At 43.3% G+C, this 26,719-nt stretch overlaps 1 protein-coding gene across 1 annotated transcript; it reads left to right on the top strand.

Moving 5' to 3' along the window:
• The first annotated feature begins 2,103 nt into the window (after positions 1–2,103).
• On the top strand, positions 2,104–7,176 carry LOC126412490 (uncharacterized). Its single transcript, XM_050082111.1, has 4 exons — positions 2,104–2,186; positions 2,326–3,804; positions 5,109–5,217; positions 6,126–7,176. Exon 2 carries the CDS (start codon positions 2,352–2,354, stop codon positions 3,648–3,650), a length of 1,299 nt encoding a protein of 432 aa, XP_049938068.1. The 5' UTR covers positions 2,104–2,186; positions 2,326–2,351; the 3' UTR covers positions 3,651–3,804; positions 5,109–5,217; positions 6,126–7,176.
• The last annotated feature ends 19,543 nt before the right edge of the window (positions 7,177–26,719 follow it).

Below are 26,719 nucleotides of genomic sequence, written 5' to 3'. Positions count from 1 at the left end.
ACGGCGCAGCCACTGGACTCATGTGGCCACCTCACATGCGCAGACCCTCGAGGCAGACAAGTCATCTGGTGTATCAGTGAGCGACCGACCAACCGATCGATACAACCGCCAATGACTGTTGCCCGAGCAACTCGAGCAGACTGACAGCCTAATGCGCAGACTCAGATGCAGGAACTCAGCCCTGACCGGGCGACCACTAGCTGAGTTCTGTTACTGGCAGAGTGGCAAAACTCTCATTTTCTGGCTTTAAAGTTGATACAAAGGACAGACATACTAGCACTCCGACGACAGACAGACACTAACTGCAGCAGAAATGTAAACGAGAGACAGGCCAGCAACTGGTGACGCGAGACTGACCTAGCCTCACTCTGACTGACCCCCTTAACGTACGGCAGACCGACAGACAGACAGTCACTGACTGCCCGACACTGAGCTGGCTGACCAATTGACTAGACTCAGACTGACAGACTGCCCTGGCTGACCAACTACCTCCGACTAACTCACCACCTTCTCCGATCTCATCGCACCCCTTAAATGCACGTGAACAGGCAACCTTTCCCCTTTTCCACCAGAGTGAGACACCAAAGCTGCGATTGCCACAGCGGCGCCACCGCCAGAAACGGAGGGCGACTGCTTTACAGTACGTGCTGCAGCGTGCTCTTCAAAACAGCAAATTTTTACTATGGCTCAATGTGAATACCTAACTTTGCACTGAGGAGCACATAGGTGCGAAGCCGGATGTATCAAAGCTCACAAAAGTTACACAGGCAAAATCTGTAGTGGTTCGCCCACTATGAAAATGAAACAATGTTGGTCGGTCGTCTGCTCGGAATCAAATGGGCTGAATGTGGAGCGGCGCCCGTAGAGCTGCACAGCGTTGGGCTAGAGGGTGCTGTGGTCGGTGTTAATCGTTCGCTCTCCTAGTGCCAACCTACAAGGACTCACCTACATTGTGGCATCATAGCTGTCGATACCACATAAGAAAGGCGCTGTACCCCTCTGAGACAAGTAATAACAGGGGTCTTGTTTTGCTTGAAGCAGCCTCTCATATGTTTTCTGCAGAAGCAAAGCCAGTCTGCCTGTCTCGCTCTCTCGTATTCAGGTGTAGACCATGTCTGGTAGAGCCTCATCTCCCACCTGTCATAATACTCGAAATGTATTCACAACTGTGAATATGGATAACCATCAGCGGTGTAATGGAGTGACAACTATGAAAATCTGTACTGGACTGGGACTCGAAGCAGGATTTTCCACTTATCGCGAGTGTTCGCTTTATTATAAGGTTATCCGAGCATGACTCAATGAAAATCTTTGACGGACCTGGACTCGAACCCGGATTTCCCATTAATGCGAGAGGGCACCTCACCCTTAGGCTATTCGAGTATGACTCTTCATGTATTTCATAACTGCTGTAGTCGCCACAGTGCCTGTTCGTTTGGACATGCATGCATGTTTAAAGGAACATTGCATGGTAATTCGGAATAGCGCAGGAGCTGCAATGTTGTCTCATAATACTGTCACCTAACTTGCATCAGGACAACATACAGTGCTACTCCACGAAGTATTATCTGCTTGCTTAAGTTTGTTATCAACTGGAAACGAACACTAGTGATCAGAGGTCTCGATTGTTGCTAGTTCATAGCTAGGGAATCCAGACACCAAGGAAAAGTCAAACAAGGAGAGTATACGATAAAAATAACAACATTTGCAAAGTTTTTGCAGAATCATGGGCTTCTCAAAATAGGCAGATCCAGAGCGTTATGTTGTCTAAATCAACAACACCTGCAGAAGGAATCGGAACAAACATTGAGAAAATATTTGTTTTTCTGCGTATGTCAGCCTAATCTTGAGAAATATCGAAATATTTCTGTGGAAATAAAATATGCAATGTACTATAGTTCTGCCGACGAAGAGAAATGCTTAAACATTGGCTATGAGTTCAAAAAGTTAGATATATCACATCTATCCCATTAATGTTGTCACAGAAGTACACTGTTAATTTGTAGGTAATTGAGGAGTGAGTAGCACTGCGCAGTTTAAAAAAAAAAAAAAAATGAGGAAATAACGTGACCATAAAATTCACCAAAGACACTCTCTGTAGCAGTTTGACGCAGGTTTGACGTAAGCGCAACAAGCATTGTCTTTGAGTATGTGAGAGAAATCTGACATTCGTCGTGCTAATAAACGTACGTGTAACACGAAGAAAGTGGAAATCTTCAGTTTTGTGCTTCTGTATTTATAACAAACAGATTTTTAACTTGCTCCTATTATGGAGGTAAGTCATAAAGAGTTTCCGTAGTTTTGTAAAGTTTGCATAATCAACAGGTGTCAGGGCGGCGACAATACAAGAAATGGCAGAGCTTTTAGGGAAGCTCCGCAGCGCTTGGAAGACATGGAGGAAACAGCGTAAAGGAAGGCAAGAACGAGTATCTGATCCTCAGAAACTTATCGGCGTTACTGAACAATCGGACAAAGAACACATACATGCGGCAAGTATTGAAGATATAGATGCATGTGCCAACAAGGATAATAGTTCCGCGAACGTGAAGTCTACAGTTGACTCTCCTAATTCAGGGAAGGTATGCAATAATGAAGAGAACAAGAATGTGAACGAAACTCCGATTGAAGTGATCTGTGAGTATGCAAATGACGCAGATATTGACATTTACCGTGCTGAAGGCCTGACGGATAATGAATTGCGAACTATAATTTGTAGCTTAGCCGAAAAAATTTGCAGGGAGTTTCCGTCGTATTACGACTTTTGCATTATAGCAGACGAAGAGGACTATGATTCAGCGGACGAACTGAAGCATTACTTGTGCCGCACTTTCGACTTAACAGGATGTATGGTTCATGATGGCTTTTATCGTGCGGGTGCAGACATATTTTCCTGTTTTGAATTTATGATGTCGAGGAGCAGCAAAGTGCTGTTTTACTTAACAGACAATTTTAATGCAAGCCAGTTCTATCGCCGCATCCAGAGTGGAGCCGTTTTTCAGTCATTGATGTCCAGCGTTCAAGCCCACCGAGAAAAATGTGTACCAATATTCCCAAATGGTATTCCTAACTACATTCCACTACCCCTCTCAGGTATAGCAGGTCTGCATCCTAAATCGAAAGTAGCGTTGCGACAAAGTGTAAATACAACATATACCTTACCTCTCAGAGAAAAAAGAAAATGTTTAGATAGACTGAATGATGAAGAACGAAGGTTAGCATTCCGTGAACAGCTGCGACTTAGTGTGAGTGATTTCATTCAAAAGAAACAATTACAGAACTCAACATCAGAAACGCAACAAATTGAGAATGCCCATTCAGCAATTGATGTACACACCAGTACCAGCATTTTGCCAGAAGTTTCCTCAAACGTGAATGCTGGGAATGAACAGCCCACAGGTGACACCATAGCAGATACCCTTGCTTCCTTGCCGATGGATGATGAAGCGCGGACATGTATAATGCAAGTAGTATCACAGTCCAGTCCACTACCTGCAACAAATGTGAGCATCACGAGTTCCTCAGCAGTGCATGTGGGAAATAAAGTTACTGTGAATTTGACCATAAATCCACCAGTGTCATACTCTGGAGGTACCACAGGTGATGCCATAATGAATGACAGTGATTCAGACAGTTTTTCTGAAAGTGAATGAGTCTGATATAGTGTTTCTGAAGAAGAGATTATCCATTTATGTTTACATGCTAAACAGTGCATCTCCTGGTTTTCAAGATGTGTGTTTATGATAACAACAGCAAACATAAGGGAACAATGATAGACAAAGCAATACCATATGCCAAAACAAGTTGGTAATAAGACATGTGAATATTCATAATTCATTCTAGTGCATTGACTTATTTATAAGTGTCAAGATTCATTAATTGAGTAATGTAGACCATTATTCCCTTATCCCCACAAAAAGTTTTTGTGAATGAGGCTCTTATGTTTTGTGATTTTTTAATGAGATACTGTAAAATGGTGTGGGGTAGAGATATTTGCCAGAACAAAATGTTTTGGCACTAAAAAACATTTTGGTATGTGGCTGTGATGTAGATTTATCGTAAATTTGCAGCAGTAACTGAAATGCATCAGCAGTGAATAGATCTTGCCAGTTTTTAAAGCCAGTGGATGTTTTGTATCATTTGAATTTGTAAACTTGTTTTGTGTAAGTCATTTGTTGTTTTGTATAAGGTTTCATACAAGCTTTTTTCGCACTTCCACATTCACTATGAGGTTGCATTGTGTTGCAAGAGTGAGTAGTTGAAGGAAATGATTGCTTTAAGTATTACCATATGCACAAGAGAATGACTCTTATATTCATGCCCAGCAATTGTTTAAAATGATATTACACCAATAACACCATTGTTAGCATACTCCTCTCAACCTCCCACATTGCTCGTTGATTGGAAATGCTTCTTCTTGCTCATTCTGATGATTGCTATTTGGCTCCATAGAAAGTATTATTGTGTACTTAGATGCATTATTACCTTGTACAGATTGATCATGAATTCAAGAGTTTCTTATTAACTTTTGCTTCACTGAGATTTATTATTATTATTATTATATTTTTTTAATTATATTAATTTGTTGGATCCTCCTTTCACCCTGGATGGTTAAGGCAGGGAACATAATGACCTTTTTCTGTAATGTGTTGCTCATTAGTTTCCACTACTGTATAAATGATTTAAACTTCAAAATAAGTTTATCAGTCTTTTTATAAAGTAACAAAAATAGTTTTTGCCCAGGTGACATGTCTCAAGTTTAAAGTTGTATTGAGCATATGTGCAGATACTTGCATACACCGTTGCACTTAATAATAATTGTATGAGTGGATTATTTTTGAGGTTGAAGACACTGAATCAGAGTCCGGTCCATTATAGCAACTGTTGTCATGTGTTATAACTTGGTCACACCTTAGTTTCTTACAAATCATTCTTAGAGCATTTTGAGCAATTACTGAAGGTAACTTGTTCTCTTGAATCTGTTGAATATTAGTCAATATTTGCCTCCAGTGACTTGATAATCCAAGAGAGCTAAACGTTAAGGAAAGAGGAGTCTGTAATAACCGTACTAGAGTGTAATATAAATGTACTGTTTTGGTTTTTGTCTTCAGGTCATGTTCAGATACCTACATGCTTTTACCAGTTAACAAAGTATTGAATTATAGTGAAAATTCATTGTGACATGGATTCTACATTTCAAGGAATGTTTAAAATAAAGTGGTTAGTAGATTTTCTATTGCTTCATATGTACGTTAAAGTAGTAGGGTTTTTTATTATTATTTATTTTCCTCTTTATTTCATATTTCACATAGAGTCCTCTCTTCATGTGCTTATAAACGCAGCGGGATCATCACAAAGTTACCTACGGTCACCATTTCGTTGATATGTTGCCAGTGGTGCACCCCTTCTGACTAAATGCAAGTTAATTGTGTTTGTTGTAAAACTGTATTGAGATTGTGTGTCTGATGATGTTTCAAGTTATCAGACTACATGGGGTATCCTAATCGTTTTCTTTGTTTCGAATCCAATGTAGGGACTCTTCAGAATACTATCACAAAAAATTATCGTGAGTGTATTTGAGTCAAACATTGCTGCCAGTGTTTACTTTCCCTTTGTTCATACATTTTTTAATGTGAGTACCACAGACGAAATTAAAATATAAAATACTTTGCTTCTTTTGTATAAGGGGCTGTTGCTTTGTCTAGTTTTCATTGTAATAGTTTTATGTCATGTTTATGTGAAAATAGAAATTTGTACAGTACCACCACATTTGTAGTATAAACTGTGTAATTTTGTTCTATAATTTTTTGTATGAACAGCTTGTTTTGTATAATAAAATTCTTGTGTACATAAATATTTCTAAAAGTTCTGTTTTATATCCATGTTCATAACATTTAGTGCTTCTTTGAACATTGTTGCTCTTTAATAAATACTGGGTTGAATCACTTTTTGGTAACAATTTGAGACAGAAAAATATCCAGCGAAGACACAACATTTCTACACGCTCGTAATATCAGGTTATAACATGGTAAAGTTGAGCCATACTATAGTGTTGTGCATTCTGTGTTAGTAATATCCTCCCGGTGTTGCAGTACGTTAGTAAGACTCATATTGATTTTCTATTGCAGGTGGCTATGTCTAATTAGAGAGGGAAAGTAACAACACAATGCTCAGAGGATACATTGTACTGAATACTCCACAAAAAGCAGGAAATAATAAAGAAATTAAGAAATTTTTCTTTGGTCTGAAGAGGAAAGGCAAGAAGAAGTACCTCTCTGAGTATGTTCCTGATGTGAATGTTCCAGTAGAGCCACCTGACAGTCCCACTCCAGATGTTCCTGAACTAAAAGCCCCTGAACTTTTAACATGGCCACATGAAAAACTGGAGATGTTTCTGAAAGAAATTTTACTTGAGAAAAGTAAATCATTGAATTCAGTGCCAGTGGACCTGCTTCCTCGATATATAAATGAAGCGGTCAATGAAACCCATCCATTTTCCATTCCTGAACAGTATGACTATTGTGTAGTTTGTGTACATGATGATTATGATGAAGCTGCCTCTCTTAAGAAGGAGTTGTATGATAAACATAAGCTTGTGGGTCATGTGATATGGGACTCTGCTGGGTTAGGAATGGATCAATTTTTTGCTTTTGAGGACTGCAAACTGAGAAGTACAAAAATCTTATTTTATGTAAGTGAGAAGTTTATATCAGATGAGTTTTGTTGTCATTTAGTAAGGGATACAGTTCTTTGTCCAAAAAGCATCGGTGAAATGAAAGCCGTTCCTGTTCTCAAGACGAATAATGTTAAGATGCCAGAATCATTGGAACTAGTGGACAGACTTACGCTAGATAACATAAAACAGTTTGATTTTAGGTTGCCATGCATCTTCACCACCCTAGTTAGGCAAGAGAAGATGAAACGCACATACGCGCAGCAAATGGAAATTGACACCATTAGACAACGTTATGTGATAGACTTCATTGAAGACAGATTGAAAGCTTGTGAGTAGTGATGACAGATTTACAATCATGTGGATGTGATTTTCAATTATACCAGTGAGTTCTGCATTTACAGTATATTAATTTCTTGTGTTCTTTTGATACGTTGTATAAGAAAAATGTGTTAAAACATAAGCCTGATGGTATTTTGCAGTAAAATAAAATGTACAGCATGAAATAGTTAAATTTTCTTCAATTTTGAAAATATTCTTCCCACCTCATAAACATGTAGAAAAACTTGTATGGTACACTGTCACTTTTATTGGTATGTAAGCTGCTTTCTGTGTAAATTATGTCTAAATAGTAAGTCATGTCAATGGTGATACAACATGTTATTGGATGCTGTAGCAAAATTTTAATGGAAAGACAGGTGAATAGCAAAAAGAAGAGGGTAATTAGAAGGAATGATAGATAGCAATGGTAAGTAACTTCTTGGTTAGCAACAAAAATACACAAAACTAAAGAAGGATGATCTGTACTTTCAAGAGAGAGAGGGGGGGGGGGGGGGGGGGGGAAATCAAGTATGTTATACAAATGCTTGGTGTCTGTTCTTGCAGATGTGCAGAAGAACACACACACCACACATTCCAATAACTGATTCACCACAGTGGGCAACGCATCCACCCTTCAATGTGGATGCACATTCATGTTAGACCTCAAGTGGGAATCTAAAATTAGCGACTGTGGAGAGTACAGACGGGGAATGCAGATAGATGGCACTAGGTGTGCGTGTGGGTCGGCAGGGAGGTGTGCTGAGATAGCCCACACAATTGCGATACACACTGTGTCCAAGTGGTTCAGTGGTTAACACTTCTGCCTCGTAAGCAAGAAATCCTGGTCTGGCACACATTTTCACTTGTCGCTGCTGATTCTGCATAAGTCCCAATGCAGCTGACATCAATAATTCCTTTCCTATCTTCCCCCTCCACCTTCATTTTACATAAAATTAAGTATTCTGTTGAAGATAATTTTTTTGGTTTCGCATCATTCTTCTCATTTTTATCTGTCATTCTCATTTTGTCATAATTACTTTTAAGAACATTTGACAATACTAGAAATACCAGAATCACTGTTTAAAGTTAAACAATGGAAAATCCAGTGGCCAGAGACTGATCGTGTGTGTGAATTCTGCTTTTTTTTTTTTTTTGTGTGTGTGTGTGTGTGTGTGTGTGTGTGTGTGTGTGTGTGTGTCTTCTACTTTAGAAGATCTTTTGGCTGAAAGCTCAGATGTATAGCAGATATTGTGGTCTCTCTGTCATGCCGGCTTGCTGAACGTCTCTTCTACATGATGAGTAGCAAACTATTTTCATAACATCGATTCACTGTTTGAAATATTTATGTTAAATAAATAACAGTTTTCACTTCTCACGAAAATTCCATTTGTTCAAAGATTTATTACCTTTTGTCATATTTTATTAGCTTGTAGATAGACATTTATGCCTCTTCAGTGTGTGTGGATATTGACATTACACTCTGTTGTATGGCAGGAATGGAATTCTTTTTAATGAAATAATTTGTCTTAAGATACATATAAGCATTTGTACTCAATCATTTAACAATGGAAAATCTGAGAATGGAATGATGATATGTATATTAGGATAGATTGCTATTCACCACACTGAGGAAACAACAGTCGGGCACTTTTAATAATAGACCTTTACATTAGTTGTCAGGCAGAATATATAGACAGAAGGAAACACACACACACACACACACACACACACACAGTCCTACACTTTCTCTATGTTGTGAGGAGCAGTTTATCCTAATATTCATTACTGCTGTTGATATTGTCTCATAGGGATTCTGCATCTCAATCAGTTTACCAAAATTTTCGCAGGTCTAAGTTTGTGACAAAGATACTGAATGCTTACATGGTTGGATTCTGAATATATAGCAAACATTGGTATTTTGGGTACAAAATTCATGAATAAAATTGTTGTGTTAACTGTTTGTCAAAATTTTATATTCATATTCACACTGCAGATACTTTGTAATGTTATCCACAAAATTTCTCACCTGGAGAACTGCATTTGAGTAATTTATCTAGTTTTCAAATTTTTCCTGTTGTTTGCTTTTCAATATTTCCCTGAGAGCTGGGTAATATTCTCCTTAATTCATCAAAAAATTGTCATCCAACCTGTTTTTTATTTCATGGTGAATAATGTTGCATCAGCATATGCATCTTTAACATATTGTACTGTGAACAATGGCGAATTAGGAATGATTAGCCAACAGGAATAAACCTTGCTTAGTCAGGTTATTTTTGCAAACCATAGGAAAGGAGAGGACAATAATCTGAGTATAAAGTATTGCTGTGCATTATAGCAATGAAGTTAAGGTACATTTAATATGAGACCCACCTCCTCCCTCTCCTCCCATTATGGGCCGAGAGATGTGCTAGAAGCTGCAATATAATGACTGAGAAAACGCCGCTTCTGTTTTACAGAAAATTGCATCACTCTGTGTGATTTGTGCTTTGATGCTAACCACACTTGTCACTCTCCAGCTATGCAGAAATATTTCATATATGTGGTGTCTAATCTTTTAGTCATGTCTGAAAGAACAGGCACCACATATATAATTAAGGTGAGGATGACCAATCGATTACTTCAGTGCAGATGCACACCATGCTCGAATTCCTATGGGAGTCAGCAAAATGCCATGATTAATGAGGATAATGGGCAAGGGATATGGCATCAGTAGAGTGTGGATAAGTTGCGAATTTTGATCTGATAGGAGGTGTGCTGGGATAGTCTGTGCAGTTGCGATAACCACTGTATCTGGATGGCACAACGGTCATCCCACCTGCTTAATAAGCAGGAGATCCAGGCTCGAATCCCAGTCCAGCGCAAATTTTCAATTTTGCCCATTGATTTAAATCAATTGCCACTAGCAGCTAATGTCATTAATTCCTTTGTATTGTAGAAATATTTAACATCACATATGCAAGAGCCATGCGGTCTAAGGCGTCTTGTCAGGTCTGGGCAGCTCCCCCCTGTCGGAGGTTCGAGTTCTGCCTCGGGCATGGGTGTGTGTATTGTCCTTAGCATAAGTTAGATTAAGTAGTGTGTAAGCTTAGGGACCTCACTACATATGTAAGATCACTAAAGTCGCAAAATTCAGTGCATTTGGATGTAAGTAGCAGCTTAGAGCAAAACATGCTCCTGAATAGTAAATATTTGGTATTAACAGCTGCTGTGTGGTCAGTGAACTGCAGAGGAGGATTGTGAAATACTTAAAACAGCAGAGGCATATTGAAATTGAGGCTATTTGACAACTATTAATAATGTAAATGTCATTTGGCACTGTTGGTGGGGATACCCTAGGTACAGGGAAGGTTGAGCCACCTGTCAGAAATTGTGTTCTTCCTCCACACACATTGGTCCCTTTCCTTGTAGATATGAGAGAGCTGTCAGATGTGCATGTGTTGAATGTAGGTGAGTGTAATGGAAGTGTGTATAGTATAGTATTATGTTTATGGTGTAGGAAGGTGGCAGAAGGGAGAGGGTGAAACCCATTGCAGGCACATAACCTACTCCACCACCCAGGTGCAGTAATGAACGTGGCTACATGCAGGTTGGTATGAAAAATTAAAAATACATTACCCACATAAGTTTCTGATGTCACAGATATATGATGGTCTTTCAAAGCTTACATTTGAATGGAAAAAATAACTTATATAATAAGTGCTAGCCAGCAAGATATGGTGCTTATTAACAATGAAATTGTGCACCGTGTAATGTCAGTACAGGTTGCACACTTTATCTTGGTTCCTCTGTGAGTGGTGCAAGTCAACTGACTTTGTGCCACTCTAGAATGTTTATGCTTGTGCTATGTAACAGTATTGTGTGCTGTAGCAATAGGTATCTGTTAGGAGTGTAGTGTTGATCTGTGTGTGGTGTTGTGCATAGTGATTGCTAATAATGTTTACAAAATGAGCAAAGAGGCTGTACTTGGTCCTTTTAGCAACTTACCATCGCCTTTTGTGTCACTTCTCTGACACTTTAATCCATTATGTGTTCATTTCTTTTATAAGCCACAAGCTGGCTGCTGTGGAATGAGGTGGTAAGCCTTGTCTCAGCAGTCAGTGTGCTACGAGGCCATCACAAGCTTCTTCCTCCAGCATGCTCCACTCGGCAGCCAGTAAAAGTGTGCAATCTGTAAGTTAGCTTGCATAATGTGGGCTGCGAAAGAGAGAATGTTCCAAAAATTATATTAGTCATGTTATTTTAAGAATGTTGCATGCATCATTTTACAGGCACTGCCATAATTTGCAGTATTATTGTTTTGTGAGTAGTATAAGCTCACCAGACAATAAAGTCACACTCTTTAAAAGCGCAAACTGATTGCTTTGGAGTGCTGTAGACAGAGTAGGACTGGTACCAGGCAGTTCTTTCATAATGTCCCTCTTGATCATGTAGCTGTTCCATGTATATACAGCTATCAACCAATGGCACTTATTTTTGTCACATTAGTGGCTCTTTTTTACAGATCTGATAATTGCAGTAACCTGAAACTTGTTATTGTGAATTTTATAGCATATGTTATCAAGACTAACATCATGAATAAAGTGCCAAACAAGATTGCAGAGTTATTTACAGACTTTAGGTCTGGAATTGGTGTCAGTCAGTCATGTTACTCTCGACCATTGTCATAAGTCGTGGCAGGGAAGTGGTGTGTACGTGCCAGTCATTTTTATGGGATCAGTGCAGTAAGATGGGCGGATGTGGAGATGTGACAGAAAGGAGCTATCATGCTTGAATGTGCCGATGACAACACTGTGAATGACAGTGCCCTATTTGTTGGCATATCAAGACACTGTCCAGTGTTTGTGCCAAAAATGATGCACCACTCACTGTCATACAACAGCATAACAACAGAAATCATAAAAATACCTAACCAACAAGGACTTGAGACAAGTGATAGGAATTGCTACTGACTGTGGACACAGTTCCATCTTGGATCATTCTTAGAGTGTGAAGGGAATGCAATACATTGGACATTTGAAGTTGGGTACCTTGCAAAGAGTCATTGTTCACAGTAGCACATAAAACTTTATGTCTTCAGTGGCCCAAACAACAGAAAAGCTGGAAAGTAGGTGACTGGAAGCACATAGTGTGGTCCACCACATCATGGTTTTGCCTCTTTCCAAATGATGCAAGTTGTCAAGTGCACAGGCAGCTCAATGAGGCATTTAACCTGCATTGTGTGGAGGGTATAATTTGGGCCAGAGGCAGTTCTGTGATGTTTTTCAGGTGTTTTTTTATACCAGTCCCACTCAGTTAGGTTACAAGGATGTTTATTTCAGTGTTCAGAGAGACTGAGTGCTGCCCTTTGCTACACACACACACACACACACACACACACACACACACACAGTGTGCTAGTTCAACCTTATCCCAACTTGACTGACATGTTAAGCCACCCATTCTTAGTCCCATAGTTGGAACAGTCAGTGGAAGGTAACAATCAACATCCCCATAATTTGGTACCTCACAGTACTTGGGAGACACTCTTCCTTGCCTAACTGAGGCCATTACCAAGGCTACAGGCAGTGTTACATGGTTTATTAAATAAAAAAATTTAAAGTAAAAAAAATTCAAAACCCATACTGCAGTTTTTCTATTGCAATTAAAGTACGATAACTAGATTTGATTGCTATCTGCAACCATCTTCAAATCTGTAAACAGATGGACAAAAAGTAGCCTAAGAAAATTTGTACAATCAAGTAGGATATAAAAACTCTGTATAAAAGTTGACCAAAAACTTAACTTCACGCCATTGTTGTCTTAATAATTTTAAATTTCACTTAGATGTAGAGATAATATTTTTAAGATTTCTGGTCTAAAATCCTTTTGGCAGGTTTGCAATCTGACCTGCACACCATAATGTTAATAATACGTGCTGTGATTGTCATGGTATTTATAATGCCTCACATTGCATGGCTATAGCTAATGATGCTTTCCAGTGTACATTCACCTCTTTTTTACATTTTGAATGGTATGTTACCTTTTAAGTTGTAACATATTTTGTACTACACTGCTAAATGGATTTGTCAAATGTTCACTTTTAGTGTTATAATTGGCTCCATATTATATTTTTGTTCAGCTTTTGTACCCTAAATGATTGTACAAATTTTTTTAGGCTACTTTTCCTCCATTTTTTTAGATCTGAAGATGATTACAGATAGTGACTAAAACTAGTTATCATACTTTAACTGTAATAGGAAAATTGCTGTCTAGGCATTAAAAGTTTTTTGCCTTAAAAAAATTTTACTTAACAAATGACATCAAGACGGCAGCCTCCTCCCTGATATCAGACTTTGCTATTGTTACCTGGTATTAGCGGGCTGTCTCATGAGGGTTACTAATCTACTTTACACTTGCTATTTTTATTGTATAGAGTGTGCCCATGATAATATTCTTTCTGTCCTTAGTTCTCTTCCATAATGCACATCTTGAGTCAGTAATTAATGGGTTGTAAGCAGCCTGAACACCCCTCACTTTTGTTACCATCCGAAGTTTTTCCTCTGCTCTCATCACAAAGAACCACCCAGCCATTCCAAAAGCTAGTCTTATTTATGTGTTATGTGTGTACAGCATGCAGATGGCATTTTCTGCTGCCTGAATTAACAGCTGTGACACTTGAAAGTTACTCCTGGACCATCTTTCATCGTATGTATTTGTTATCAGTGAATTACATTATTACATTGTTTGAAATTAACTGTGTTTTATATTATGTGGAATTGAACTAAAGGCACAAGTAAGCTCATCGTTTCCTACAAACAAAGGTAAGTAATAGAGGAGAGCAACGTGGATGTGAAGTTACGTCTACAAAAATCATTCTGGTATAAGGACATTAATGTTACATGATGGATTAGTGAGCTTGGTTGCCTTAACCGGTAAGAGAGTGATAACTGAGAGAGAGAGAGAGACGAGAGGAGGAGGGGCAGGCAGGCAGCCAGCCAGCCATCGGTCTGAAATTCATTGGGTGCATCTCTGCATGCTAGTCTTTCTTAGGAAAGTCTTCTCATATTTTCATAACTACTCCACCGTAAATTCATTTGAACCTGCTGACTGCAATGAAACCTTGTTCTCCCTCATCAGTTATTAGACCACACTTTCCCTCCATTACCAAATTAAATATTGTTGATGTAGTTACACTGTTCACGTTTACGTCGCACTTCACTTAGCGTAGACCGGGACTGTATCCTAGGCATGCCCGATGTTAACTGACTGGGCATGGCCCGTGCTGCCGGAGTTGTTGTTGTTGTTGTTGTTGTCATGCCGGCAGAGGTCGCGTCCGAATTCTCGCGTGCCCTCTGGTGGACGGGACTCTACTTGCGGCAACTACCGTCCGTGACGCGCCGTGCCAATGTGCGCCTCCCGCGATCTTTCTGGTGGCTACTACACTCCTCCTCCTTCGGGGGGTGAAGCCACTGTGATCCACTGCGTCGGAAGGTGGAGCGTCGGGCAGGAGCGATGACTTCCACATCCATTGGATGGCCGGAGTCGAGGGGATCTGCCAACCCTCGAGCCGGAACCTTCGAATACGGCTGGAAGTGACCCACACGAAGAGGCCCCCGTCGTCCCACAACCGGAGCCCGGGACAGAACGGGCGACAAGCTGTCGAACTCCGGATCCTGTTCCACCCCGGGAGGGGCAAAACCCAGTGGCGGGGACGAAACCACAGGTGAACCAACCTCCTGAGAAACCGGGCCTGCTAGGGGGGCCGGCTCTCGCTGGGGCATCTCGAACGATGGCGATGCCAGTGCTGGAGCTACTGGAGGCTGCCAAGGCTGAGAACCATCGCAGTGCGGCAGAGGCACAGTGGGGAGAGGAGGCAACGTCCCCTGTGAAACCAACACAGGTGCCGGCAATGGGGAAGCCGGTGTCCGAGAGGGCGGAGGGTGGGTGCTCGAACGTGGACGTAGCTGATTTTGGTGACGACGTACCACCCGGTCCCCCGCCTGCAAGGTATAGAGCCGGCGGCCATTTCGGCGCAGGACCACCGCTGGTATCCAATGTGGATTGCGACCAAACCCACGGGCCCAGACCGACATACCCAGTGGAAAGCCAGCTACTCCATTTTGTGAAGACTGGCGAGGACCAGGCCGGAGGAGGTGCAACAGAGTCCTAGGTTTACGCCCATGGAGGAGCTCTGCGGGGCTGCGTTCTCCCATTGGTGTGGTCCGGTATGCCGTCAAGAAAAACATCAATGCTTCCTCCGCAGGAAATTCGTGCACATACTTTTTCATCTGCGTCTTAAATGTGCGCACCATGCGCTCGGCTTCCCCATTCGATTGTGGATGGAAGGGGGGAGAGCAAACGTGCCGAATACCGAAGCGCCTACAAAAATCCTGGAAGGTCTGCGAAATAAACTGCGGTCCATTGTCCGAGACCAGGGTGATTGGCAGACCTTCCACAGAAAAGATTTTTGCTAGTGCCTGGATTGCAACTTCTGAAGTGGTTGAGGAGCAGCGAATCACATATGGGAATCGGGAATAAGCATCAATGACAATGAGCCAAAAACCGTTGAGAAACGGGCCCGCAAAATCGATGTGAACACGTTCCCATGCTTGGGTTGCCGGCGGCCATGAAGAGAACGCTGCCCTGGGAGATGCTTGTTGGCTCGCACACTGGGAACAGGCGGCCACCAAGTGCTCAATTTCTCTGTCAATACCGGGCCAGTACACATGTCTGCGAGCCAAGGTTTTAGTACGGGAAACACCCCAGTGCCCCGCATGTAATAACGTGAGGACCTCCCGTCGTAAACTTGCAGGAACAACCACGCGAGGAGCTGTATCATCGGTAGCCAGAAGGAGAACGCCTTCCAAGACCGAGAGGCAGTCCCGTAGAAGAAAATAATTACGAAGAGGGTCCGAGGCCCGGCCCGGAGGGCGGGATGACCACCCCTGCTGAATGAGGCGAACTACTTGCCGGAGAACCGGGTCAGCTGCCGTTTCCCTGGCGACTCGAGAACTAGTGATCGGGGAAGCCATCAATCGCTTGGCGGGACGCCACATCCAAATGAAAACACATAATCTCCTCTCGATCGAACGTAGGATCCGGGCCCACCGGAAGACGGGAAAGAGCGTCGGCATTGGCATGCTGTCCTGTAGGGCGAAAATGAATGTCATAATGGTACTTAGAGAGGAACAAGGCCCAGCGCTGTAGTCTGTGGGCCGCCCTATCCGGAATCTGAGAGGCGGGGCCAAATAACGATATTAACGGCTTATGGTCAGTGATTAACTGAAACTTCGTGCCATACAAGAAAGGGTGAAACTTGGTAACAGCGTAGACAATGGCCAAAGCCTCTTTTTCCACCTGGGAGTAATGGGCCTGCGCGGGACTAAGTGTTTTAGACGCAAACGCCAGTGGTTGCTCGGAACCATCTGTGTTGCGATGGGCCAGGACTGCCCCCACCCCATACTGCAAAGCATCTGTAGCCAGGACCAAAGGCTTATGGGGATCAAAAGTAGCCAAACAAGGGGCTGACGTGAGGAGGCCCTTCAACGAGGTGAACGCTCGCTCGCATGCAGGCGACCAATCAAAAGGAACACCCTTGTGCAGAAGGCAGTACAGGGGGTGGGCTATAGTGGAAGCCCTGGGAATGAACCGGTGGTAATAGGCTATCTTGCCTAAAAAAGCTTGTAACTCTTTCAGCGAAGCGGGCCGAGGAAGGTTGACAATACCTTGGACCAAACTTCCTAGTGGCTGGATACCGTGCCGAGAGATGGTGTAGCCCACATACTCAATGGATGGTTGAAAGAAGTTGACTTATGCAGGTTGCAACGCAAGCCCACAGACCTGAATTTGAGAAAGAGGGTGCGAAGGTTGTGCAAGTGTTCCTTCGTGCTGCGGCCTGTGACAATTATGTCATCCAGGTAATTAATACAATGAGGAATTGTCGACGTGACATGCTCAAGATAACGCTGGAATATCGCCGGGGCACTGGATATTCCAAAGGCCAACCGCTGGTATTGGTAAAGGCCAAACGGGGTGTTGACGACCGCCAACCGTTTGGAGTCCTTATCAAGTGGTATCTGATGATAAGCCACCGACAGATCGATTTACAAAAAATATTGGCCTCCCACCACGGAGGAGAAAAATTCATCAGCACGAGGCAAAGGATAGGTGTCCACCACCAATTGGGAATTAATGGTGGCCTTGAAATCGCCACAAAGACGTAATTTTCCCGAAGGCTTCCTTACAATAACGAGGGGTGAAGCCCACTCACTGGAAGAAATGGGAAGAACGACCCCTAGGGCTGTCAGCCGGTCTAGCTCTTCCTTTACCTGAGAGCGGAGAGCCAAGGGGATCTGCCTCACGCGTAGAAAACGCGGGCGAGCCGACGCCTTCAACGTTAAGTGAGCTTCAAAATCTGAAACACGCCCCAGGCCCTCCTCAAAACTATCTGGAAAGTCGGAGATCAAAGATTCCAATGATTGATAGGGAACGTCTTCGGAGACCAACTGTATGGTGTCAGCGATAGAAAAACCGAAAGCTTGAAAGGCATCCAGGCCAAAAAGGTTAGCTGAGCTCGCATCACTGACAACAATAAAAGTAATAGGCCGAGTGACTGATTTGTAAGTCACGTCGGTAGTGAATTGACCCAGTAGGGGAATGAACTGTTTACCATAACCGCGTAGACGCCGGTAAACTGGCGCCAACGGGGGCGATCCAAGGTTGGAATAAGTTTGTGCATTCAACAACGAAACTGCCGCGCCCATATCGACTTGCAGTTGTAACCGGTGCGACCGAACCAACACCTCGATAAAGAGTTTGCGTGCCGATGCGTCGGGAGCCTGGCCCGATGAAACTTCCTGAATGTCAACGTCCATGTCCTCTGTACCTGCTTCCTTCGATTCTTTTGAGGCTGAGCGGCAAACTTTAGCAATGTGACCTTTTCTATTACATTTGCGACAAACGGCCCAACGCTGGGGGCACTCTGACCGATCATTATGTATATAGCACGACGCACAGGACGGCAACAGGGGCCGGCGGCCGGAATTATGTTTACGCGCCGTGCGGGAGCAGCCGTAACGGCCAGATTGTACTGCTCGCACATCATCCACCCCTGACACAGTGGACGCGGCCACGCCGCCCTGAACTGCCGCGACGTCGCACCATGCTTCCAGCTGTTGACCTGCTGCGTGAGAGACTTCATACGATTGAGCAATGGACAGGACTTCCTCGAGGGAAGGGTTTTCTAACTGCAGGGCCCATTGCCGGACCTCCCTATCAGGGGCCGAACGAACAATGACATCGCGTACCATAATGTGGGCGTACGACTCTCGCGACTGCTCCGTGACAAAATGACACTTGCGACTAAGACCGTGCAGGGTAGCGGCCCACGCCCGGTAAGACTGATGGGGCTGTTTCTTGCATTGATAGAACTCGACCCTAGCCGCCACAACATGTGTGCGGTGGCGATAATATGAAGACAGCAAGGAACACAATGCGTCAAAAGACAAGGATGAGGGTTCCTGAACGGCGCTAGCTGCCGCAAAACTTGATACAGCGAGGGAGATATCCAAGACAAGAAGAGAGCATGACATACCTCCGCATCGGCAACATGAAACGCCTGGAAATGCTGCCGAAGGCGATGTTCATATGCGTCCCAATCCTCCGCTGTCTCGTCATACGGGGGAAAGGGAGGAGGGAACGGCGCCGGAGCAGACGGCGTGGAGAGCAATGCCGGAAGCACTTGTTTCATAGTGGCCATGAGTTCCGTCTGCTGCGCAACCAAAACTCACACCAAATCCTCCATGCCGTGGAGAAGCTGCGAAACCGGAACAACGACGCTACACGCGAAAGAACAACCCTACTCGTCGCCAATTGTGTAGTAACACTGTTCACGTTTACGTCGCACTTCACTTAGCGTAGACCGGGACTGTATCCTAGGCATGCCCGATGTTAACTGACTGGGCACGGCCCGTGCTGCCGGAGTTGTTGTTGTTGTTGTTGTTGTTGTTGTTGTTGTTGTCATGCCGGCAGAGGTCGCGTCCGAATTCTCGCGTGCCCTCTGGTGGACAGGACTCTACTTGCGGCAACTACCGTCCGTGACGCGCCGTGCCAATGTGCGCCTCCCGCGATCTTCCTGGTGGCTACTACAGTTGACATGTTGGATCAATCTATCCCTTGTTTCAGTCGCATTGTGCCATGAAGCTTTTCTTCCCCAATTCACTTCCAAATGTCTTCATTAGTTACTTGATTACCCAAAAAATCTTCACCGTTCTTCTGTTAAACTACACTGAAAGCTAAATCTTCCATTCTCATCTTGACTGCTCTGTGTACATATTGATTGCATTCCTCTTCCACGGAGAGAGTCTGTGGATAGGGGGCACTCGGCGGGAGTTTGGGTCAGCCTTAAAGCACACCAAAATAGTCTGCACAGATGTGATAGCACTATGTCCTGGATGGTGCAGTGTTTAATGGATCTGTATAGTAAACAGGAGATCCCAGGTTTGGCTCCTGGTCCAGCACACTTTCCACTCGTCACTGCTGATTCTGCGTAATGTCCCGATACAGTTAACATCAGTAAATTCAAATACTTCCAAAATAGACTGCCTAACAGTTAAATCTATATTCAATGCTCATGTACTTGTTTTTTAGGAAAGCATTTCATGTTACAGCCAGCTTGTATTTTATATCCTCTTTTTATCATTCATCATTAGTTACTTTACTGCTCAAACAGAAAAACTTATCTACTACTGTCGGCATCTTATTTCCTCATCCAATTCCACCAATGTCACCCTTGTTTCTATTTTCATCAATGTTCATTTTATAACCTCTGTTCAAGACACCATCAATTTCTTTTCAAATTATTTTCCAGTTCCTTTGCCACTTCTGGCAAATTAAAATGTCATTAACAAGCTGTAAATGCCAACACCAAGTGTCATATAGTATTTATTTCTTCTCACTAAACTTTAATTTTCCCAATTGACTGAGGACTCATCTCTACCATTATTCCCCCCTTCTCCCTGCCCTACTCTCCAGCTAACAATCAACTCAAAATGTGGGTCATCTTTTTCATAATATGAAATTTACTGTAACTTAAAAGGACAAATTTTCTGTTTCCTTTCATGAATTTTCAGTTATATACTACAAATACTGCTGCATGGAAAGATCTGTGGTTGGGCATACAAACCTTTAGTGGATTGTTTTGCAAGCAGTACAAATCACATTCTAATCAAAATCTCAAATATTGGCATCTTTTGAGAATGTTCAGTTTATGCATTAATGATTTTGCTTTACTTCTCTCTGGTGCTCACATAGATACTTGTTGAAATGCTGTAGGGAGCTGGTTTTTAGTAGTAGGATACTGAGATATTATTTTACTAACAAATTTAATAAAAAATGAATCACTATATTGCCACAACAAAGAGATAAAATTCTCAGATTCTCAGCAGCTACCTACAGAATTTAATTTACTAGTGACTTTACTTTTTTGAAGCAAGGCAACTGGTGGTAGACTTTACAAAACCTCTAATACAACATTTAAGAAAATAATCTTAAGAAAAATTTTATTACATCTTGACATTAAATCCAAGCCTAAACACAGATGTTTAATAAGATAAACAATGTGGCATTTTACAGTAAATTCCCAGGACAATAACATTTGGCATCCACTAGCAAGTAACACATATTGCACATAATAAGGAAAAGTAAGCAATCCATAAAATACAATTAGTTGGTCATGCAGACAAGGTATCTATGTAGGCCCAAGATAATGTCTTCCTCATGATTGACAACACTCAGTCTGGTTGGCCAGGTGAATTTTTAGGCTCTCGCTTTAGTACTGTTAACAGAGAGAACAGATACTTTTTGATTGGCCGTTTCTTTTACTAAACATTCTTTTAGGAGAACTCACAGAATAAATCTCATATGTACTGAAGATATCCTGTAACATATAAACTAATAGTTATGATTTTAGAAAAAATTACACCACCAAAAGACACTGCAGACAGTTTGGAAAAAGCGAGCCATGCATTGAAATCACATTGTGTGCTGCTTAATTTAGATACCGCCAGTTAGCCAGACGCAGGCAAGAGGCTTCCACACAGTGAATATAATAGTCAAAAAATACACAGTAAAATTCCTTGACTAACATCACTTCAAATATTCACAAAACTGCTCCACAACAACAATGGATAACCAGGATGACAGGTAAGGAAATAGCCCTTTTCACCCAAAAACTATAAACATTGTAGCTGAAATGGAATGCTCACCATAAGTTCCAGATAGTAGGAGCATAATCAGCTACTGCTGCAATTGGTTGGTCGTACCTACCAGTCTCCCTCGTTTTCAATCCTTTGGAACTGGCTGACAGGAAACCAGCCCAGTGCCAAAGGTGACACAGGCTTCTTCTGAATTATCCAAGTACAATTAGGTGCAGAAGCAACATACCGATATAACTCTATATCGGGTAATTTGCACTGATCTGGCCAGCACAGGGCATAACATAACTCACTCTACTAACATGTCAAAAGTAGCAGTGAGCCAAGGATCTTAGGGACCATGACATCACAGCACTTGGTACCAGCCGTTGCCATACGTACCACTTGACACCTGATCATTCAGAGAGGCACTGGCCATGTGGTCACACTTAAATCAACCTAATCATCACTGTGTTGTCATTAAGGGATTATTTTCACCTAAAAACAAAAACTCAGTAATTTTGGATCCTCTCAATGTACCGATACTGGATTTGGCCTTGGGCTGTGACATAATTGGGTTGCAGCAAGTGATGTCATCTGTCTTGTAAACTGACACTGCCAGGAGAGTGGTGTGCTGACCACAAACCTGTCCATATCCACATCCAGTGACGCCTGTGGGTTGAGGACGATACGGCGGCCTGTCCGTACCATTTGGGTCTTCATGGCCTGTTCGAGTGGAGTTTAGTTGTAAGTGATGTCATATGTGTGCAAACGGATTTTTTGTGTCGATATATTTTTTTGAATGTATGTTGTGGAGACACTGACCTGTTGCACTGCCCAAGGTCTAAAGTAGTTTGAAAGGTGACAGTCTGGTTGTGAGTTTGCAAAGCACTATCAAAGGCTGTGGTTAATCCCTAATTTCTGTATTATTTGAAAAGAACCCATCTTGACCCATGAAGTTGGGAAATGATAAAATTTTGAAGACCGAATAACAAAAAACATAATTTCACATATATTCCCACTGGACAGTCCATCATACGAATGCCTGATATTTCCTCAAATATGAAGTATCATAGTAAATTTGTATCTGTACATAAATTCCAGTCTTAGAGGGATTTGACATTGCAATTTTGCAGAGTCTACTCCTGCATACAAAACATGGATTCTCCTGGGGATCAATGCATATAAATCTTCAGTCTTGATCAGTGAGATTTTATACTACTCTTTAGAAAGTAGCTATATTGTGGTCATAAAAACGGATTTCATTGACTTCTGAGTTGTGTTTCGTGTCACTGAGGCTGTGGACCCCGTTGAAAACCACAGTATGTCAGCCATTCAGAAACCACATAACATTTTACAGTACGAAGAAGATGGTCCAGATTCTACGTTTTGCCTAGTGTTCTTCGTGCACAAGTTGTCCCACACTAAAGAACACCATAAGAGTAGTTTCTTTCAAAGGAAAGTTAGAGTAGACTGTAAATACTTTAAGAGTAAAAGAGACCACTTGCTGAAAAGGAGCATTGAGTCATCAAAAGATGCACACACACAAAAAAGGAAGAAAACTTACTAGCTTTCTGTTTAATCGTTTTTTGAGGTAGAGTACACAAGTTTTCTGGCTCAGAATGCAGGTGGGAAGGTGTATGGGTTCAACATATGATGCTACCATTGTCAGAGCCACTGGGGAGCAGTGCACACTGTTGGTGACATAGGAACATGAATTGAGAGGGGGTGACAGGACAAAGTGAGGGGAAACTGTTGCCTGAAGGTTGGAGGGACAGTGGCTTGGTGGAGATTGAGACCAGGAGTGAAGGACTGTTGCAAGGCTAACCCCCATTCACACATTTAAGAGAAGGATCCAAATGGCCTAGGTTGTGAAGGAGCCGTTGAAATTGAGCGCATTACACTCTGCTGTTTGTTGTATCACTGAGTGAGCAACTTTGTTCTTGGCAACAGTTCAGCAGTGGCAATTTATTCTGGACAGCTGGTTGATGGTAATACTGAACTACAAAGCTGTGTGTAGTTTCAGCAGAGTTGGTATATGACATGACTGCTTTCACTGAAGGCCTGGTCTCTGATAGGATTGAATAAAAGCTTGTGGCAGGACTGGAGTAGGAAGCACTACGTAGGTAGAACAGATCCTTACCTAAACATCCTCCTTGCAGACAAAGGCACCACCACTGTCTTGACAAGTTGCAGTGACTACCTGCCTGCTGCCTACTGTTGAGTCCTCCAGCCACAAACTCCGTCATAGTGGTCTATCCCAAAAACCCAACGTAACCTCTAATTCCTATTGAAATCCATAGTCCCTTCTGAGGACCTCACCCCAAGTCCATCTCTCTGTCCTAACCTAAATGACGCACTGAACACCACCCTTCTACATGCTACCCAAAATCCACAAAGCCAGCAATCCTGGACACCCCATTGTGCTAATACTGAAAGAATTCCCACTTTTGTTGACCAACATCTCCAAACAACTTCCTGAAGCTTAGCCTTCCACATCAAAGGTACCACTTCCTTCACCAACTTGTCACCCCCCCCCCCCCCCTGTTTACCTCCTGGATCCCTACTCATCACTGTTGATGTCACCTCCCTATATACCAATGTGCCTCATGCCCATGGCCATGCTGTTATCGAACATTACCTCTCCCAGTATTCTTCAGACGCCAGACACACTATCTCATTCCTTCCACACCTTACTAACTGCACATAACTATTTTTCCTTTGAAGGTATGATAAACAAACATATCCATGACACATTTATGCCCCCCCCCCTCCCCCCCGGGGGCTCACGGTCCTTTTGTGAGTACGTGCGTGGCGAGCGCGGAGCCGCAAGCCTGCCTCCTTTCCCAGGATGCTTTTCCTTTCCCTTCCCCTTCTTTCCTGTCCTTGCTCCTTCCCCTCCACCCTCTCCTCTCCCTCTCTTGGCGTCCTTGTTTTTGTTGGTCCCACTATCCTCCTGGTTATGTTGGCTCTGCGATTTTGTTTTGTTGCGTAATCACCTCATCCTTTTGGCATCCTCTGGTCCCCCTCTGGGGTTTGACCTCCATTACTAAATTTCTATTACATAGTGTGAGCCATTTGGGGAAGAGTACTTACCTAGTGTCTCCGGCATGTGCCCTCCTAGTTCCTTCCATCTTTTCCTTCACGTCATTGATGCTAGGGTACATAGCCAGCTCTTGTGGTGGGGTCGCTATGTACCCTTTTGGTTGAGCCCCTGAAAACACAGGGATCACACTTCTGATACCTGAGCTGTGACCACCTCTTGTAAGCCTAGGAGTGGTTGCTTGTCATCCTGAAGCATCGGAACTCCCAGCAATGGCCGCCGTGCCAGACGGCCTTTGCTGTGGCTGGGTGGTGCCTGTGGGGAGAGCCCTTGATCAGAGTGGGTGGTATGAGGATGGATGCTATGCAAATGGAACGCATATGGGTCCAGAACTCTGGCCGTTTTTCTATGGCCATCTCTTTGAATGGAACTGATTCTTTTAGGGCTGCTTCTTCTGCCCCTTCGGCCTTCCCTTCCATGACTAGCCCCTAGGAGGAGGGTCAGGCTTGTCGGCTAGTGGCAAAACCTTTCCCCGCTCTCTGGTCTGATGGGGATACTTTCACCAATACCAAACCTTTATTTTAGTGGAACAGATTGACGACAAGTTAGGCGAAGTGGACTCCCTAAGCAAGTGCGGCCGGGTTTGTTGTTGATCAAAAGTGCTTCAGCTGCCCTTTGTGCCTGTGACCATCTTGGCACAATTCCTGTGTCCATTACCCCCCACCAGTCTTTGAATGTGGTTCAAGATGTAATTTTTCACAGGGACCTCATCTTTCAAACTGATGAGGAGCTTAGGAACAATCTAGGACGGCGGGGTGTTCACTTTGTTCGGCATGTTCAGAAGGCCCCGAAGGACAATTGCATTGATACTGGTACCTTTATCCTGACCTTTGAAGGGAATACCTTCCCTGAGAAGGTCAAGATTATCGTTTATCGATGTGACATGAAACCATACATACCACCACCTATGACATATTTTAAGTGTTTCCATTTCGGACATGTCTTCCCACTGTTCACAGACCCCTCTCTGTGGTGACTGTGGACATCCACTCCATGAGGGAAGTTCCTGTGTTCCACCTCCTGTGTGTGTTAATTGTCATGGCAATCATTCTCCCAGTTCACAGTTCACCAGATTGCCTGGCTTATAAGAAGGAAAAAGAAGGAAAAGAAGATACCGGGGTATAAGTCCCTTGATTGCCTAACCTACACTGAAGCTCGTAAGAAGTATGCACATCTTCATCCTGTGTCAATGACGTCTAGCTATGCTTTAGTTACATCTTCACCCCTTCCTCCCCCTGCCTTACCCCAGTCCACAAACCCCTCCGCTACCCCCCCCCCCCCCCCTCCGCTGCAGTTCCCACACACATCCCTCCGGGTGGCGCTTCCCCTCCCCAGCCGGATAAGTGTCCCACTTCTTCGGCGTCTGCCAGTCAAGGGTGCCCTCCTAGGACCCCCTCTCCTGGCACCTTCCAGACCAAAGGTCTGCTGCTACATGACAACCAAGAGAACCACTGTCTGCGGGCCCCCAGGTCGCCTGCTCTCTTTCTGTTCCAGATCTTGCTGCAGCTGGCTCCCTTTTGCAGCACAGTCCTCCTCGATCTCAAACAGAAAAGAAGAAGAAACATAAGTCCTGGTACAAGGAGCCTCTGGTGTCGCCAGAGGTCCTGTCCCCACTTTTGCAACCTGACTCTGACCTGCTGTTCATGGATGTCGCCTCCTCCTTGTCGGTATCGGATGGTGACCTGGCAGCATGACTGGCTTTAGCCTGTTCAACCCCCATTTGAATCATCGTTCTGTGGTTATCCAATGGAATTATAATGGATATTACCATCACCTTCCGGAGTTGAAATCCCTTATTTCGTTTTACACTGCAGCTTGTGTAGCTCTACAGGAATCTCATTTTACTGATGATCACTCGCCGGCCCTCTGTGGGTTCCATGCTTTCTGTCGCAATCGGGTCGGCCCCCTGCAGGCCTCTGGTGGCATTTGTACATTGGTCCGAACGGACATTTCTAGCACATGGATTCCTCTTCGAGGTTCATTGGAAGCAGTTGCTGTTAGGGTCCACGTGGATTCTGGGGTCACAGTCTGCAGTCTTTATCTCCCTCCTGACGGGACTCTTACACCTGCTGCCTTAACTGCCCTTCTTCAGCAACTTCCTCCTCCTCAGGAATTTTAATGCCCATCATCCCTTGTGGAGCAGCGAATTTCCATCTAGTCAGCATCTTCTCTTGCAGACCGCGACTTGTGCCTTCTTATTGATGGCTCCCCTACTAATTTCAGTGCCGGTCATGGTACCTCTACTGCCATTGACCTTTGTCTTTCTTCTACCTTCCTCCTCCCTTCATTACACTGGTCGCCACACGATGACTTTTGAGATAGAGACCACTTCCCGTCGATTTTCTCGCTCCCTTTCCGCTCCCCAATGGACAGGTTACCTCGTTGGTCTTTCCAACGCGCCGATTGGCCTCTATATACTGCACTGGTCGTTTTCTCTCCCTCTTTGTCGAGTTG

This window comes from Schistocerca serialis, chromosome 7 (assembly GCF_023864345.2).
Source record: "Schistocerca serialis cubense isolate TAMUIC-IGC-003099 chromosome 7, iqSchSeri2.2, whole genome shotgun sequence".
Taxonomy (NCBI): domain Eukaryota; kingdom Metazoa; phylum Arthropoda; class Insecta; order Orthoptera; family Acrididae; genus Schistocerca; species Schistocerca serialis.
This window is presented reverse-complemented; position numbering and strand designations above follow the sequence as displayed.